The sequence below is a fragment of the Balaenoptera ricei genome, chromosome 6 (assembly GCF_028023285.1).
Source record: "Balaenoptera ricei isolate mBalRic1 chromosome 6, mBalRic1.hap2, whole genome shotgun sequence".
Lineage (NCBI taxonomy): Eukaryota > Metazoa > Chordata > Mammalia > Artiodactyla > Balaenopteridae > Balaenoptera > Balaenoptera ricei.
In genome coordinates, this window is record NC_082644.1 from 116163060 (window position 1) to 116178194 (window position 15135).

The 15135-nt window shown below is 51.7% G+C and overlaps 1 protein-coding gene across 3 annotated transcripts in view; it reads left to right on the forward strand.

The window, feature by feature from the left end:
* Positions 1-77: 77 nt before the first annotated feature.
* Positions 78-15135, forward strand: part of PTPA (protein phosphatase 2 phosphatase activator) — a 28443-nt gene continuing 13385 nt past the window's right edge. Inside the window, exons 1-5 of one of the 3 annotated variants that reach the window (XR_009503781.1) lie at positions 78-371; positions 4502-4599; positions 7044-7130; positions 11931-12056; positions 14360-14477. Coding sequence is in view for 2 of the 3 variants with exons in the window: in XM_059925801.1 (XP_059781784.1) it covers positions 341-371; positions 4502-4599; positions 7044-7130; positions 11931-12056; positions 14360-14477 (460 nt within the window). In the remaining variant the exon portion in view is untranslated. The remainder of the gene's footprint in view (positions 372-4501; positions 4600-7043; positions 7131-11930; positions 12057-14359; positions 14478-15135) is intronic. The other 2 variants (XM_059925801.1, XM_059925800.1) reach the window with 2 other exon arrangements.

Below are 15135 nucleotides of genomic sequence, written 5' to 3' on the forward strand. Positions count from 1 at the left end.
AGGGCCCTCCCCGCAGGCGGTTGGCGAGCCGCGCGGCGAGCCGGCCGTTGGTGCGCATGCTCTCCGGCGCCCCGCACCAACATGGCCACCGCCTCCGGGTGAGCGGGGCCGCCGCGAGTCGGCCGTTGCTGGGCATGCTCCCTGAGTGCCCCGCACCAATATGGCGGGCGTCCTCGCTGGGGTGACTTTAATTCTCGGTTTTCGGTTCTAGCCGGCCGGTGCTCACTTCTCTTCGGAAAGCTCTGGGCGCGTGGTGGGGCCGGGGAAAGGCAGGGCGGGTGCGGGGGTGAAAGGTGAGAGGGGACTGCAGGCATCCAGGCCGGCTCCTGGCGGCAGGAAGATGGCTGAGAGCGAGCGGCGGTCGCCGCCAGGTAGGGCGGAGGGGCCGCGGTGGAGTGGGGGGTCGGGGGCGGTGCCAGGCGTGGGGGCGGGGACGGGGTGTGGTGTGTGGGGTGCTCAGCGAGGGGAGGAGGGTCGGGAGGTGGAGGAACTCGAGGGGCAAACGCTCTTGGGCCCCGAAGTGCTGGGGGATCTGGAGGGAGGGCAGGATCTCGGGACTGCAAAAGGGCGATGGGTGGGGCGTAACGCCAGGACTTGGGGAGCCTGAGTTGCCCGAGGGTCGGGTGGGCAGCCCCGTGGCCCGAAGGGGAGGCCTTTTCCACACCTGGGCTGCTCCTGCTGAAGTCAGCTCTTGACCTGGCGGGGAAGCAGCCAGGCATGGGGGCTGCTGTCTTCATTAGACCCTGCACTGGGGCTGGGGGCTGGTGCTCCGTGGGGCCTGCCTCGACCCCTCGGCCCTGACCACCCCTCCTCACCTGCTCTCTTTTCCCCTTGGAGACGGGGCTCCGGAGTTTCAGTGGCTAAGAAGTTATCGAGGGGAACTGCCCTTGGTCGTCTAAACCACTGATTTAAAAACGCTGGTTGGGCAAAGAGACGACTTTCTTTCTGGCATCACCATCTGTAACTTTTATTTACACTGTTCATCTCAAATAACTGGGATGGAGGTGCGAGAGAAAGGATCCTCTTAGACCGGTAACGTGGGGAAATGGAAGGGTGTTTGCTGACCCCTCCTCCTCCCCTCCCTTGAGCTAAGAAGGACTTCTAAAATTCTGTCAGAGGTGCAAATAGGTTGGCTAAACAGCTGTTTCAAAACAGCTAATGTTTTGAAACCATTCACTGTTCCTTCTACCTTGTCTCCCCTTTTATGACCTCTGGGAAGGTCTCAGGAGGGAGAAATTTTGAAGATCAAAAGAGGCATCCCCTCCACTCCCCACCCCGCCTCAAAAACAAAAAACAAAAAAACCCCCAAAGAGCTGGGTATGGTCTGTTAAGGCATTTGAAACCAGACATTTATTTTGTTTGGTACAAAACTTCTGTGCATGTGCCCTTAGGAGTTCCAGTAATGACATCAGGATATATAAGGCAACCAGAATTATCAGTGAGATGAATGTGTCTGTGAAGATGGGCGGTGGGAGGTGTGGGGGGAGAACCTGTGCCCTGAGATCGAGGAAGGCTCAGGGAGGTTATCTATGGCTGAGAAGATTCAGGTTCCCAGGAGGTGTTCCTTCTTTGAAGTTTGAAACAAAGGGTGTTTAGGAGCAGTGGAAAGAATTGCTTAACTCAGACAGTGTAGTGATGAAAACCTTGGATTCTGGAGTTACATAGACCTGGCTCTACCTGGCACACTGCAGCCTCTGTGAGCCTGTTTTCTTATCTCTCAAAATGGGTCTACTGTAGCTTCCTCACCGAGCTGGTAGTGTGTGTTCCGTAGATGGTGTGGGCGAATCATGGGACGTGGGGGTTATCAGGAAATCTGGATTACTGTTATCCTTTTCAAAGGTGGTACAGGTTAAACATGTAGACAGGTTCCCAAATCGTAGGTGATAACATATTATACTCTCTGGGATTTTTTAGGAACACCTCTAAAACTCTGGATGTTTCCATCTTATACTGAGGGGTTGTAGGGGATCCAGCTGTCCCGTGGCACCTTTGTCAGAGGCGGAATAATCTGAGGCTAGAGAGGCTGTGGGCCTGACCTCATTGATCACAGTCTCGAGTTTGAAGTCTTGTCTTTTTGATTTGGGATTGCATGTTCTGGCAAATTGTGTGTGTGTGTGTTTCATCAGTGATTGGTCGCAAAACTTCCAGGTAGCCTTTCTTCTGGGAACAGGGCCCGGCCCTGTGAAATAATATCAGGAGGGCTAGTCCCTTGCAGGGAACAGTTCTCGCAAATTTAGAAAAGGGCTCTGTTCCCAAAGATCATTTGCAAATGGATAATTTGGAATGTAGAACACATTTTCCCATAAAAACAATGCGGTTAGGTCACCAGCCTGACCTACAAAGCTTTTAATTTAGCATCTTACTTGAAGTAGCAATTTATTAATAGTATGGTCGTCAATTTAAGGTTCTGGGAACAGGACTTGCAGAACAGGTGGGAGGAGGAAGAGAGTTTCTGGTCTGATTTTTGGGCCCTGGGTTGAATTTGAATCTGAATTTGAATTTGAATTTGAATTTGAATTTGGGCCCTGGGTTGAAGGCAGAGGTTTGCCTTGGTCGTATCCCAGATTCTCTGTCTCCTTAGGTCTCCAGGTCTCCTGGCACTTTTCCTTTGCTCAGGGCCTCTCGAGGCAGGCTCTGGTCCCCCAAAGGTCACATGTTCTAGAACCTACTTAGGTCTTTGTTCCCTTTTCTCCATGCAGCTGATGTGAGCTAGGTTTTAGGAGGACAGCAATGGAACAGATTTATACTACATTGTGAGTGACTGATAGTCCTTTACATTTCTTGGAGAGTTTTCACTTTCATTTTTATTTATTTACTTATTTTTTTATAAATTTATTTTTGGCAGCGTTGGGTCTTTGTTGCTGCGCACGGGCTTTCTCTAGTTGCAGCGAGCGGGGGGCTACTCTTCGTTGTGGTGCGTGGGCTTCTCATTGCGGTGGCTTCTTTTTGTTGTGGAGCACGGACTCTAGGCACGTGGGCTCAGTAGTTGTGGCTCTCGGGCGCTAGAGCACAGGCTCAGTAGTTGTGGCGCACGGGCTTAGTTGCTCCGTGGCATGTGGGATCTTCCCGGACCAGGGCTTGAACCCGTGTGCCCCTCACTGGCAGGCGGATCCTTAACCCCAGCGCCACCAGGGAAGTCCTATTTATTTTTTAAAAAATTATTTTTATTTTTTGAGAGTTTTCAATTTTAAAGGAAGGGGCTTACTAATCTGACAAATCTCCAAGAGTAGATTCAGGCCCACAACTCCCAACCCGTAACCTTTGGGACTAGGTGTATTTTGGAATTCAGAGTTTTTCAGATTTCAGAAAGCAGTGTCCCATAATCAAACAAAAAGATTTATGCAGCAAAACATAAATTTCAGCTAAATGGGATACACAGACTACCCTGTGTTTTCCTTTCCTTCAGCTTCTGAAAATACAGAAACTCTATTTAAAATAGTTTATTTCTGATTACAAAAGTACTACAATGCCAGTTTTTAATAGTAATATGTAGCTTAGAAAGTGGAAGTCCTTTATAAATCTTACCTCCTAGAGATGACAGCTATTAACTTTGGTGTTTAATCCTTTAGATTTTTCCAATGCATAAGCTAATAGGTATATGTGTTATTTATATTAGTATGTAAATTTTTTTTACAAAAATAAGATTATATTGTATATAATATGCTGCAGTTTTGTTTCTTCACTTATTAATATTTAGGCTGTTTTTCTCATGTCAGTAATTTAGATTTTGTTCTTTTCAAAAGCTAGGAAGATTTCCATCATACGGGCATATCGTTATTAATCCATCACCTTATTGATTGATATTTGGGTTGTTTCTAATTTTTTTCGATGCAGTAAGCACTTTTATATACATCTTTGTCTATTTCTGTGGGCACATCTGTAGGGTTGATTCCTACTGTTGGCTCAGTGGGTGTAGTATGCAGTTTTTACTTCAAAAGACCGTGCTGAGTTGCCCCCTCAGCAGATTCTACCATCTAAGACTCTCACCAACAGTGCAGGAGAGTTCCTGTTTCCCCTTCCCCAATCAGTGCCAGATGTTTTTAATCTGCCAACCTGATTTAGAAAAGCAGTCTCATCTAATTTACATTTCTGTGCTTATTCGGGATGTTGGTAATTTTTTTCAAATGTTTATTGGCCATTTTTTTTTCCTTCTTCTTCTTTGAGTTGCCTGTTTATGTCTAAAAGGTCAACTTGGCTTTATTTTTCTAACCTTTCTGCCTGCCTGGGGAGCAGGAGGAGAGGGCATGGCAGATCCACTGGACGTATCAGTTGTTGAGGGGGTTGCCAGGATTGCCCAGCTCCTTGCAGAGTGAGGAAAGGCAGGAAGCCAGTGGGTTTGGCTTAACAAGCCGATACTTTATCCTGGGAGTGCGTGTCTGGTTTATGCTAGGGCTTGCGCGTTAGAGTCTTGGTTTAAAAGTGTGTGTGTGTGTGTGTGTGTGTGTGTGTTGGGGGGGAAGGATTCTGTTTATCTGATTGCTTTTTCATTTTCTTTGTCAAGACTCTTCGGAGGATATCCTTCCAGCCACTCAGAACTTCATCATTCCAAAAAAAGAGATCCACACTGTTCCAGACATGGGCAAATGGAAGCGTTCTCAGGTACCACTGGTGTCTGCACTGCAGGGTCAGAACTGGATGAGAAACTTGGGCTTTTTCAAAGACAGTGGTTTTCTAGGCCTGAGTGGGGCTGTGAGCTCCTGACCCTTCTTGCTTTTGGAGCCAGAGCTGTTTAGAAGCTATGGAGAGAGGTGACAGGGGAGCTGGCTGTCTCTTCCCCCTCAGGGGCAGCACTCAGGGCGCTGGAGTGGGAAGGTCTCTGGGGGCTGGGGCGAGGATAACCATGGAGGGTTCTGCTCCTGATTCTCGGAAGCCATCGCCCCTTGGGTGTTACTGTATTGGCTGAACATCCTACATGATGGAGCGGGTCACTCTGATGCTTGGTTGCAAGTAATAGCAAGTCTGGGAGCCAGTGTATCACAGGGAGAGGAGGTTACCCCCTGGAAACCTAGGCCAGGGAGGTGGCTGAGCCCAAAACACCAGGGAACTGGGGTCCCAGTTCTCTGCGCTTCTCAGTCTTCATGGTAGGCAGAAGATAACAGCTTGTACCTTCCCAGCTTCTGGGACAGGCTGTGGAGAGACTGGGACTAAGAAAAAGAAAGCCGATTTCAAGTTCTCAGGGAAGGCCTCGCGTCCAGCTCCATCCACTTGCCTACACCTGGTGTGGGCAGCTGGAGTGGGGAGTGTCACTTGTATAGAAGGGTGGCCTGGGGTCCTGGCAAGCTTGGCAGGTTCTCTGTGTGGAGTCTCCTATGCTTACATTGAGCCCAAGCCCTACCGCAGCCATGTCTTGGCCTTGCTGGGGCCGGGGCCATGCTAGCCTGTCTGGCTCCTCTTTGACAAGCCTGCCCTTTAAATATTTGGAGATGGTTATCGTGTCTTTTCTGAGTTGTTTTCTCCCCCACGTCTTCACCAGGATAAACGCCTTAGTTCTTTAGCTGCTCAAAGGATGTGGTTCGAGTCCTTTCATCATCTTGGTTGCTCTGCCTCAGGGTTTCTCAAGCTCAGCACTATTGACATTTGGGGCAGATAATCCTTTGTTGTAGGGGGCTGTCCCGTGCACTGTAGGATGTTTAGTAACACCCCTGGCCGCTACCCACTCCATGCCAGTAGCAGCCCTCCTCCCAGTTATCACAACCAAGAATGTCTCCAGACTGTTGGAAGTCTCCTGGGAGCCGTCTCACCCGGGTTGAGAAGCACCACTTTTCTCTTCCCTGAACCTGCAGGACTGTCTGAATCCAAACGTGGCTTTAGTTCCTTGCTTTCCCCTAGATGTTTTCCAGAGAACATTGGGTATTTATGATGCGCCAGGTACTTTAGCTGATTTAATCCTCACAAAAACCCTGGGACTCTGAGGTCATCTCCATTTTGAAATTGAGAAAACTGAGGCCAGGAGGTGAAGACATTTAGACATTTAGCAAGGCACAGTTAGTGGTTGAGATGAGAGTTCAAAGAGTTATGTCCAGGTTGCCTGGCTCTGGAGCCCCAGGGGTTGAGCTGCTGTGCTCTAGGCTATAGGTGGGCAGCCTAATCTGGCCCTCTGCATGTTTTTTTTTTTTTAATTTCTTTTTATTTTGGCTGCACTGGGTCTTGTGGCATGCATGAGGGATCTAGTTCCCCTACCAGGGATCGAACCCGTGTCCCCTGCATTGGAAGGCAGGTTCTTAACCACTGGACCACCAGGGAAGTCTCCCCCCTGCCCCCCACCCGCCCCCCTTAAGTGTTGGATAAAGAGGAAGCAAGAAAGTGAGAGGCAAAAGGGATGAAGAAGAAACAAGACCACACAGAAGTTGCTTGCTGCCAGGAACTGCCTCTACAGGGGCCTGCACCTCAGTGCTTTCTTAGCCCTGTGCTGGCTGTAACCTGCAGCCCCATAGGGAAGAGGGTGCCCAGTTGGAAGCTGGGGATGGGTGTGTTGGGAGACCTGGCCATGGGCAGAAAACAGCTTCATCTCCTGGGAGCAGGGCATCTGCAATGCAGGTACACAGCCTGGCCTGCCTGGTGGGGGAAACATCTGGAAAGTTACCAGGGGCTGGACCCTTGGTGGTATAGTATAATGGTGGAGTACTCGCCGCTCTACTTTGGAGTTTGGCTGGCTGGGTCCTAGCTCCACGTCTAAGGACATCTTGGTCTTAGGAGTCACTTCCCCTGAAGCCTTGGTTTCCTCATCTGTAAAATGGGGACAATGACAGTGTCTGCCTTGTGGGGTTGTTGTATAAAGAAACTGCTGGCAGCAGTGGTGAGTGCACAGTAGACTCTGGCTGGAGGTCCAGGTGTCATTGTGGTCACTGGCCTGCCAGTGGTTTTGGATGGAGGATCAGGGTTGGGTGTTTGGCATTATCTTTCTGCTGCTCCTGCTATCGGGTTGGGAGCCGGGGGCAGCTTGGAGCTCTTGGGTAACTGGGTGGAGTGGGGGCTGGCAAGGGTGTAGAGCGCGGGGGTCTGACACCCTTCTCCACGTCCCCGCTCCTCCCTCTGTTTGGCAGGCGTACGCTGACTACATCGGATTCATCCTCACCCTCAACGAAGGTGTGAAGGGGAAGAAGCTGAGCGTCGAGTACAGAGTCTCTGAGGTAGGCAAAGGCAGGAGCCTGCTGGGCAGGGTCTTTCCAAAAATAGCTCCCAAGAGCCCACAATAGGACCAGTGCAGAAAATAAGATCACCCAGACACATGTGCAGCTGACATTTTAGTGTCTACATTTCTAATGAAAAAAAAAAATCTGTGAATAGATGTGTATTTATAAAATTGAGATCAAGGTATATAAGCTGTTTTATAGCCTGCATTTTTGTTTTGTTTCGTTCTGTTGTGTTTTTGTTTGGGGCCGCACCGTGTGGCTTGTGGGATCGTAGTTCCCCGACCAGGGATTGAACCCGGGCCCCAGTATTGGAAGCAGGGTGTCCTAACCACTGGACCGCCAGGGAATTCCCTAGCCTGCATTTTTGTCAACTGGTGTCTGTATGTAACTTTTTAAATGAAAAATGATCACAAAAGAGGTAAATATGCTCACTGAAGAGATTACTGTTAGAGGGGACTTCCCTGGTGGTCCAGTGGTCGGGACTTCACCTTCTAGCGCAGGGAGTGTGGGTTCGATCCCTGGTCGGGGAGCTAAGATCCCACACGCCGCCTCGCGGCCAAAAAACCAGAACATAAAACAGAAACAATATTGTGACAAATTCAATAAAGACTTAAAAAAAAAAAGGTCCACATCAAAAAAATCTTTAAGAAAAAAAAAGAGATTACTGTTAGAAACGTGTGTAACACTAACAAAAAAGCTGGCCCCGCCCTGTATTCCTCCCCATAACCGCCTCCCAGGGGCAGCCTCCGCTCACAGCGTGGGGACTGTCGCCCAGACCTGCCCCGGGGGCTCCTCTGCCCCCTTGAGCCATGCCCTCACTGGTTTAAACAGTCCCCCGCCTAGACTTTGAGGTTATTCCCCTAAACACTGCTGCTCCGCACACCCTCGCACACCCTCGCACACCCTCGCACATAGGCCTGTGGGCGTTCTTTCCTAAGGGCGCGTTCCCAGAGGTGCAAGTGCTGAGTTGCAGGGCGTGCACTGCTTGGTGCTCTTTGGCTGTGTTTCAAAGGCCGGCTTGTTTGTAGAGGGAGGGTGAGAGCTGTGGGGAGGCTGATAGGCACGGGAAGGTGTGGTCTCGCAAGCTCTTGGCTCTTGCTGGATGCCGTCCCAGCCCCGGTGCCAGGCCTCCAGCGGCCTCCTGCGTTCCTGTCCCAGGCAGCCAGAGCCCCCTTGAGCTTCATCTTATCTCAGACCCCAGGCCCGAGCAGCCTCTCAGTGCCTTGTCCGCCCAGCTCTCTAGCCGTAGCTTCGGTCTGTCGGGTAAGGCCTGGCCCTGCCCTGGCCCAGTCCCTCCACCTTTCGCGAGGCTGGCATAGCCCGCGTGCTCCTGGGCCCTAACTGGCTGCCGGGTGGCCAAGGTCCTGTTCTGTCGCTGCGGGGAGCCAGGCCTGTGCTGGGGATTGACAGCCTTCTCTTGGGAGCTGGCCCACCAGTGACTCCTTGGGTTCCTCTTGGGCCTGCTCAGTGCTCTGGGGCTTTGGCTGTGGGCGCAGACGGCGGTGGGGGAGAGAGGGCCACTCCTTGAGCCTGTGATAAGGAACGCTGGGCTGTGCTCAGTGGGCTGGGGAATGTGGGGGAAGCCTACTTAAAGGGCAGTGTTGTAATTACCCCAGCAGATCCTGAGCTGCCAAACCCCTCTCAGGTCCCTTCATTACCCCTGAGGCTTTGATGGTAGATGTCCGTACCACCCAGGTGTTGGCTCAGCTCAGGAGCCATGCTTTTGGCAGGATTGCAGCCTGGTTAAGTGCTTGGGTTCTGGAGTCAGGCTGATCGGGTTTTGATAACCTCTCACCTCTGAGCTGAGTGGCCTTGTCGCCTCTGACGCTCCATCTCCTCATCTGTAGAGTGGGAAGAGCCGCAGACCTGCTCATGGCCCCCGGGGAGATCCCGCATGTAGGTTTTTTTGTTTTTTTTTAAGCACAGAGCCTGGTACATACTAGATGGCGTTGTCATTATTAGCTCTTGTTATCGTTAGCTGGTGTTCAGTTTTAATTTCCAGTAACACTGACGTTGTTTCCCTTGGGGCTCTTCCTGAGCTGGGTTCGTTCTCACTCAGGGGACAGGGGTGGCTCGTGTGGTCTCCAGAGGTCTCCCGGCTTCTGCCCGCGGCTGGCAGTGGCGGCAGAGGGCACCGCACACGGCACGCGGCCTCCCTTCCTGCCCGGCGCAGCTGCTGTGGCTTCCCTGCCGCCTCTCGCTCCTGCCTCTCGAGGCAGGGGCGGCGGCTGCGGCTGGGGAGAGGGCAGAGTGGCCTGGGGGGCCGCTTCCAGACCACCCGCAGCAAGCGGAACCGGCGAGGGCGATGTATGAGATTTGTCTAGACCCATGTTTAGAATGCTCTCCTTCCTTTTGAAATTATGTCTGTCCTATTCTTTGGGGGTTAAAATGTTTTATTTTTGTAAAGTAAAGGTGATAGTAGATAGGAGGCTTATGTTTTGTTGTTGTTCCGTTTGATTTTTTTACATGAGGCAGAATTTAAAATTGGCAAGTGAGATTTTGGAGAAGATTTTACTGGTCCATGAAATCTGAAAAGGAAGCTTTGGTCCAAGGAGGAGGAGGGTGGCTCAAATTATTCTTCATGCTTCCTAGGGGCTTCAGCCCACAGCTCCCTCCCCTCCAACCCTCTCCCCTCAACAAGCCAAACAACAGAGGCAGCCCCTGCCTTCAAAAACCCTCTCCAGAAAGAGGAGCTAGGAGCCTTTTAATTATTCATTGGCTCAGCTGAGCTAGCAGCTGGGGCCTGGCTCCCGCTGGCTTCAAGCACCTTCTTTATGTCCCGTTCAGTGCCTCACCGAAGACAGTTCTCTGGGGAATCTGTTCTGGTGCTTCTGGGGCCAGGATTACTGCACCATCCCTTACAAGTCCCAGCTGCTGCATGGGGTTAGGTTTGCTCTGTCCTTATGAGCTCTTCCTGGTGACCTGGTTCTTCACAAAGCCAGGCTCTGGCAGTGCGTTTGGTCACATTTCAGCAACGCAGCTTTTTGTCACCCTGGCCCTTGGCCACAGCCAGGTATAAAGGGAACTTTCTCCTCTTACAGGTAACTTTCCTCTTCTCCCAGGCCCCAAGCGTAGGGAAAGGGGAGGTGAGGGAGGGCAGCATCAGGGCCACTGTCACGTTGCTATTTGTGTGGACCGCGTGGACTGCAGTGTGGTTTGTGCCTCCCGGTGTGGGGGGCACTGGCTACCACATACCCCGTTAGCTCAAGGCCGCCTTTTCCCTCCCCACAAATACACACTCAGCACTCGGGACCACTTCTCTGCAGAGTCTCAGCAGGGGCAGACCTGACCGTGCCTTGCCCTCTGTGTCACAGCTTTTCCCGTGGGCACCCCTTGCTAGTTCCTACCAGCGCCAGGAGCGCCTGGAGGTGTCTCCTTATACCATTTGTATCCGGCAGACACAGGCGAGATCTGCTTCTGGGCAAGGCCCCTCCTCCCGGCCCACCTGTCCCCTGTGTCACGTGCTCCCCGAGCCTTTTGTTACCTTTGTTTTAGATAGACAGCATCACCTGATGTCCTCGATGAGTAACGTCTGGTGTGCTAACGCTGCCTGGCCTGTCACACCGATTCCACTCCTTAGTCCCTGCCGTCTGTAGGAAGGACAGAGGTGAGAGACGAGAGATGGGTCTCAGACACTGCTGGCCTTACAAAGCGTTACCCACGTTCGCACCTCTGACCCAGCATTTCTACGAAGCGTATTGTTCACGGAGTGAACAATTGGAAGTAACCCAAACATTTAACAGTGAGGGATTTGGGAAGTAAATCACAGTACATTGGTACAGTGAAATACTATTCACTTGTTAGAGGCTTTTGCAAAATTATGTTTCCGTGTTGCTGTGGAACGAGGGTCATGGGGAAACTGATCAGGCTACAAAGCAGCGTGTGCCCTGTGACCCCCGTTTCAGAGTCTGCGTGTGGATGTGTACCATCACCCCGTGCCAGGCACCGCGCTAGCATGCTTCATGGATTGTCGCTTAGTCCTCGTGACGGCCCTTGGAGTTATTTACCATCATGCCCATTTTTGAGATGAGGAAACAGGCTCGGAGAGTTAAAGTCACTTGCTCAAGGTCTTGCAGCAACCAAATGGTGTTTTAGCTGAGATCTGAAGGCAGGTCCAGCTGCCTTCAAAATTCTCACCATGATAAGCAATGGGAAATACTATTAAAAAGATGCAATAGAAGAGTACGTTAAAATGTTAATACGGGTTCCCCCGTTATCTGAAAGTAGAGCGTTTCTATGAAACCTTCTGTAAACCGAAGTGGTGTAAAGTGAAAATCCTCTTTAGATTTCTTTCGGTTAGCAAAAACAGCTACTAACGTAGGTCTTCCGTAAAAGTAAAGTGGCGAAAAGCGAACTTTCGAAAAGCGGGGGATACCTATGGTGTTGATTTCTGGGTGGCAGGATTATTGGTCATTTTTGTTTTCTTCCTTTTTGCATCTCTGTGTTCAGTGATGAGCAGGTATTGTGCATTAAACGGAAGACCCCAGTAAGATGTAGTAAAGCAGGTCAGGGCTGCAGCTCGTGCTTGTGCAGCAGCTGCCCCTGGATGAGCTGGCTAGAGAGGCCGGCTGCAGAAGCCACGCTGGTCCTTCAGCCTAGCGCTGGGCCCCTTCTGTGAGGCTCACTGTGTTCACCTGTCCCCTCCTTCGTATTCAGGGTGGTTGGGAGGAAAGGGGGACAGCAGGGAGATGCCAGTAGTGCCAGGCCTTGCGGTCCCTGTCCAGCAGCCGTTGGGACTTCCCTCTAGCTTGGGGACACTAGTCATCGTGGCTTGGCCCCCTCTGTTTGCCTCCACAGGCCATTGAGAAACTGGTCGCTCTTCTCAACACGCTGGACAGGTGGATTGATGAGACTCCTCCGGTGGACCAGCCCTCTCGATTCGGGAACAAGGCCTACAGGACCTGGTATGCCAAACTTGACGAGGTGAGGCTGCCGCAGGACAGGCTTGGGGGCTGGGCTGGGGAGAAAGCTGTCAGATATCAGAATCACTGGGGAGTTTGTTAAAATGGCGGTTCCGTTTCCCAAAGTACAACTGCGTTTACCCTCTCCCCCGCCGTCCTCCGGGAATCACCACTGTGGACGCGCAGTCCTCTGCACAGGGCTGTTTATTAGGTGATTGTAGCAACGGATTGAAACATCCCACGTGTCCATCTGCAGTTTATTATCCGTTAAATAAACTGGAAAGTCCACCCAGGGAGTACCGTGCAGCTCTGAGAAAGAAGAGGGAGGCCGACTAGGGAACTCAGGGGAAGGGACCGCAACTTCCAGCCGTCCCTCGGTATCGGTGGGGGATTGGTTCCGGGACCCCCCACGGATGCTCAAGTCCCTTGTATAAAATGGCGAGGTTCGGTCAGCCCTCTGTATCCACGGGTTCTCCATCTATGGATACAAAGGGCCGACTATACTGTTAGGTTACAGGGGAGCCGGGGCGTTATGCACACGGCAAGCTGCCTTTTTTTTTTTAATTTTTTGTTGCCCTTCTTTTTTTTTTTTTTTTTTTAATTTTATAGCTACTTTATTTATTTATTTATTTATTTTTGGCTGTGTTGGGTCTTCGGTTCGTGCGAGGGCTTTCTCTAGTTGCGGCAAGTGGGGACCACTGTTCATCGCGGTGCGCGGGCCTTTCACTATCGCGGCCCCTCCCGTTGCGGGGCACAGGCTCCAGATGCGCATGCTCAGTAGTTGTGGCTCACGGGCCCAGCTGCTCCGTGGCATGTGGGATCTTCCCAGACCAGGGCTCGAACCCGTGTCCCCTGCATTAGCAGGCAGATTCTCAACCACTGCGCCACCAGGGAAGCCCCCCGAGCTGCCTTTTGGTAAGAAAGAGGGGAAACAAAAAAGGTATGTTTGTATTGCTCAGTTTGCACTGGAAGGATATGTAAGAGGCAAATAAGGCTGGGTTTTTTTTTTTTTGAGGGTGGGGTGAGGGGGTGGATGGGAATGGGTGGAGTAAGACTTCTCAATGCATCCCTTTTATAATGTGTTTATTTTTGAGTCATGCAAAGGTAATAATACCTGTTAGAAGCAAACAAAAAATAAAAATGCAGGATAGCCACCCCTGGGAGTCCAGATTCTCACCAGGTCTCCAGGAGATTCTCATGCCAGGTGATTTTTTGTTGTTTTTGTTTTTTTGTTGTTTGGCCACGCCACGCAACATGTGGGATTTTAGTCCCCCCAACAGGGATTGAACCCTGCACCCCCTGCATTGGAAGTGCAGAGTCTTAACCACTGGACCACCAGGGAAGTCCCTCATGCCAGGTGTTTATAGACTGAACTTAGAGAAACTTGCGTCCTAGTTTCTTTGGCCCAGTGTTTTCACATGGAGCAGAGGGGAGTCCTAAGGACCCAGCAAAACACTGTCCCTGCGTAAGAGTGGCCTGGGGCTGCTTCTGGTCTCTGAGATGGCACATGGGCATTTTTTTTTTTTTATTAAGTTATAACTTAAAGCTGACAAATCATAGTTATCAATCATGTACAGCTTGATAGATCTTAACATGTTTTTACCCTTGCATCCATCCATATCACGCCAGGGAACATTCCAGCACTTCAGCAGGGCCTTTGTGCCCCTTTCTAGTCGATATCCCCCAGACTCTTCTGACTGCTATCCTATAGGTCGATTTTGCCTGGTTTTGAACTTCACGTAAATGTCCGGCTTCTTTTGCTCAACATTGTGCGATTCACCTGTGTTGTGCGGAGCAGTGGACCTTCCTCAGTGCTACGCAGTGTTCCAGGGTATGACCATAGCACAAGTTATCCATTCTATGGATTGTTCAGCTGATGGACAGTTGATGGACAGTTCAGGTGTGGGTTGTTTCCACGTTTTGGCTGCTGTAAATAATGCTGCCGTGAACGTCCTTGCATACGTCTTTGGTGGACGTCGGGCACAAACTCCCTAGCTGGGAGTATGAAGAAAGAGGACATCTCTGGAGATGTCAGTGAGTTACTAGCTGGGAAAGTCGAATGGCTTCTTTTTAGATCCCTCCTGTCTTGCCCCCAGAACTGTGTCCCCCGGAGGGAGGGTCAGCAGATGAAGAGCCACCCCAGGGTGGTCTCTGTTGTGTGAAAATAAATGCTCTCCCTCCTCTTCCTTCTGTGGGCAGTCAGAGCGGGGAGCCGGGACTGCTCGCCGTGGCAGCCTGGCTGCAGCCAAGATGCTGCCTCTGGGCACCTGGCCACTGAGTGCTGCCTAATCTGCTGCCACCACTTTGTGTCTCTTGTGTTATCAGGAAGCAGAAAACTTGGTGGCCACAGTGGTCCCCACCCATCTGGCAGCCGCTGTGCCCGAGGTGGCTGTTTACCTAAAGGAGTCAGTAGGGAACTCCACGCGCATCGACTACGGCACAGGTACCCATTACTGTGGCGGCGCCTGCTTGGCTTCGCAGTGGCCCTTTCTCGGGTGGCCTCCTCTTCGCTCTGGGTCGTGTTGGTGGGGTGAGGGAGCCAGCTGGGGTGCCGCGCGGCAGGTGCAGGTCCACGCCTGCTGCTCTGGCTTGGTCCACCAGGGGGAGCTGGTGCCACGTGCATGGTGGCTGTAGGCGCAGAGCTGACCTCTGTTCCTTGTAAAGGTGGCCCCGCTGTGCGCTCATCGTCATCACCAAACTGATAATTTGTTGAGCACTTACTGTATCCCAAGACAACCGCTTACGGAAGCCTTGAGGACTGAAAGAGCCTGGTAGCCGCTGGCAGCGCTGTGGCGCGTTGCTGTTAGCCACTCGGTGCCCTTCAGAGGGAGCGCTGTGGGCATCTTAAAAGGGAAGGGGGCTGTTCTCTATCTAGGTCAGGCGTGGCTGAGGAGGGTCGCTGCTTTGAGAGGCCCGCCTTTCTTTTCCTTTCCACACTGAAGCAGGCAAATGCAAGAGCTGCTGCTCTCTCGGGCCCTTCCCTTGCCTCTGGAGGAGCCCAGGCCACAGGGGGAGGCCTGGAGAAGGGCCCCCTTGGACCTGGGTCATGGGAAGGTTTTGTCATCTGCTCCCCTGATGCTGAGGAACAGGCTTATTATCAA